General features: G+C 36.1%; 1 protein-coding gene across 1 annotated transcript; it reads right to left on the bottom strand.

Annotated features, from left to right (window-relative positions):
- Positions 1 to 335: 335 nt before the first annotated feature.
- On the bottom strand, positions 336 to 1277 carry LOC127669841 (olfactory receptor 14J1-like). Its single transcript, XM_052164058.1, has one exon. The coding sequence runs from the start codon at positions 1275 to 1277 to the stop codon at positions 336 to 338; it is 942 nt and encodes a 313-aa protein (XP_052020018.1).
- Between the last annotated feature and the right edge of the window lie 1504 nt (positions 1278 to 2781).

Here is a 2781-nt window from a genome sequence, read left to right as displayed (position 1 = left end):
CCTGGTAGTGGACCTAGGACTATTAGTATTATGTTTGTGTTTTACTTTTTGTAATTTTGCCTCTGCAAAAGTGTTAGAAATATACTGAAGTTGTCAGTATGACTGCATGCTTATGTGTTAGAAAGTAAAAACTAGTGAATCTATATTACAAGAAACAACACATTTCATGCAAAACTGCAAAGAAATAATACAATATACTTCCATAAGTACATGATTTTATAACATAGTTTATGTATAGGAAAATAAAACAAAACATTCCTCTTCATTAGAGTTTGAAGAAAATCCAGTGACTAAAATCATTCATGGGTATAATTAAACAGTCATAAACAATGGGCCTAATGATTCCAACCAGCGAATTTTGTATTAAACAATAACTTCCTTGCAACACTCTTTAGGGTCGTATTTCTCAGACTGTAAATAACAGGGTTGAGAGTTGGAGGTAGTACTGTGTAAAAGATAGAGAATAAAAACTCTAAAGCAGTTGGAGAGTCTGAGGTTGGATTTAGATATGCAAAGGTTCCTGTAGAAAGAAACAATGAGACAACAAAGAGATGGGGAAGGCAAGTAGAGAAGACCTTGGATCTGCTTTCAGCAGAGGGCATCCTGAGAACTGTGGAGAATATGTGGACATAAGAGATGAAAATCCCAACAAAGCAGACAAAGGCCATTACATCCACGAAATTAACTACTCCCATTATTGCAAGGTAATCATTAGAGCAGGAGAGCTTAAGCAACTGGGGGACATCACAGAAGAATTGGTGAATTATTCTGTCACCACAGAATCTGATAGAGAGTACACCTGTTGCAAATAAAGTTCCAGAGATGCTTCCACTTAACCACACAGCTCCCACAGCCCAAGTGCACTTTCTGGGACTCATGATGACCTCATAGTTCAGTGGAAGGCAAATGGCCACATAGCGGTCATAAGACATCACTGTAAGAATGGCCATCTCACTCCAGGCCAAAGCTGTGAAGAAAAAAACCTGAATCATGCACTGTCCATATGAAACATAGCCACTTCGTGCCAGTGAACTGTCAACATACTGGGGAACTGTGACAGAAAGAGATGAGAGGTCCAGAATGGAAAGGTGCTTCAGAAAGTAATACATTGGAGACTGGAACTGTGGGTCCAGTGTTGTGATGGTGATAATGATGAAGTTCCCTGCTGAGCCAAATAGGTATGTCACCAAGAAGAGCAAAGCATGCAAGATCTGCAGGTCATGGTTGTCAGACAAACCCATGAGGAGAAATCCACTCACTGTAGTTATATTTTTCATAATTGTTTTGAAAACAAAATTTGTGATGGCAGCTGGAAAATAAAGCAGTATGTTAAATTTAGCAGAAAGACATTTAGGCAATAGTTATGTGTTCATTAATATTTATTTCAATAATTAGTCTCATCATACTATCTAACATCTACTATCTATACATTTTTCTATTTATCTATCTCTATCATCTATCTACACTTGTTGAGAAATTTAAGTGAGAACACATTTTTTTCCTCATCTCCATAGAACTCACACTATTCCATTCATATACCTAAAGGTGTAGATGTGATCCATCACTGGTCCTCTCCAGGAATGTGTTTTTGTTTGCCCCCTTTAAAAGCACTGTTTCACTGCCACAATTTAAACCCATTCCTTTTCTTTAAGTCCTCAATAGCCAGTCAGTGATGGAAGGACTGTGGAATGGGTTTTTAAACATAGATAGGACTGGTTATGTATAGCTCAAACAGGGTACCATGTTACCAGTTGAAATAGGCATTTTTAAAAAATATACCAGGAATTAAAATATGGTTTGCTTGTCCACTGGAAACAGCTAGTCTCTCTTAGAAAACAATAATGTCATTATAGCAAGAAAATATTAGTTATTGTTGAATGAAGTATAAAATGCTTTTGAATACTATGCAGGAGTTATTGAAATCAAAAGAAAAATGTTTGTGTAAAGGGAATGCTCACATGGTGCACTCAAATTAGATAACTTATTTCATTTATGGGGTATTTGGGGGACAAGCAGCTTCCATTTGAATTTAACTACTATCACTAGTACTTGCCTTCAGATGTAGCTACCAAAGAGTTCTTAGCTCTTACCAAAACAAAAGACAATTGCAAGGACAGATAGTGATTTCTTGAAATGGTTTAAGATGAGAGGAAAATGGCCAATATCCAATAAGAGACTGCAAATTTAATGTCATTGGTGATTCCAATAGAACTCTTGCTTTAGTTCATGGTCCTTTTCTTATTTGAGGGATTGAAAATAACCCATCATTCTCTTCTTGCAAGTTGCACATTGGTGTTTGGGAGATGATGAGCATAAAATGAATTATCACCTTTCTGCATGGTTTTCTTGTTGTTGTTGTTGTTGTTGTTGTTGTTCCATTAGTGAACTCTAGGCAACAAAATAAAATCAAATTTCATCACATAGTTTCACATTTTCTTAAAATTGTATGCTTACAAAAGCAATTGCAGAAGAAAATTTGAGAGCACTATTTTCAATCTTGAGGCATTTTTCATTTAATAGCATCTCTTGTAACAAGAAAAACTCAGTCCAGCATGCTCACACCTCTTTCTCAAAGAATGAACCTATATCCAAATACCTGACAGGATGTTGGAGTTTGATTGTAATTAAAGTGATCTTATAGCCAAACATGATATTAGAAACTAAGACCCTAGACCTGTGGCAGCATGAGGCTGAATTCAAACCAGTGTGTGCTCCACAGAAAGATCTACCACCTATGAGAAAATAAAACACTGTTAAATAAATTAGATAAAGTTGTACCAT

This window comes from Apodemus sylvaticus, chromosome 19, assembly GCF_947179515.1.
Source record: "Apodemus sylvaticus chromosome 19, mApoSyl1.1, whole genome shotgun sequence".
Taxonomy (NCBI): Eukaryota; Metazoa; Chordata; class Mammalia; order Rodentia; family Muridae; genus Apodemus; species Apodemus sylvaticus.
This window is presented reverse-complemented; position numbering and strand designations above follow the sequence as displayed.

Coding starts and splice junctions, on each gene's coding strand:
- LOC127669841 (XM_052164058.1), bottom strand. CDS start 1,277: ATGAAAAATATAACTACAGTGAGTGGATTTCTCCTCATGGGTTTGTCT.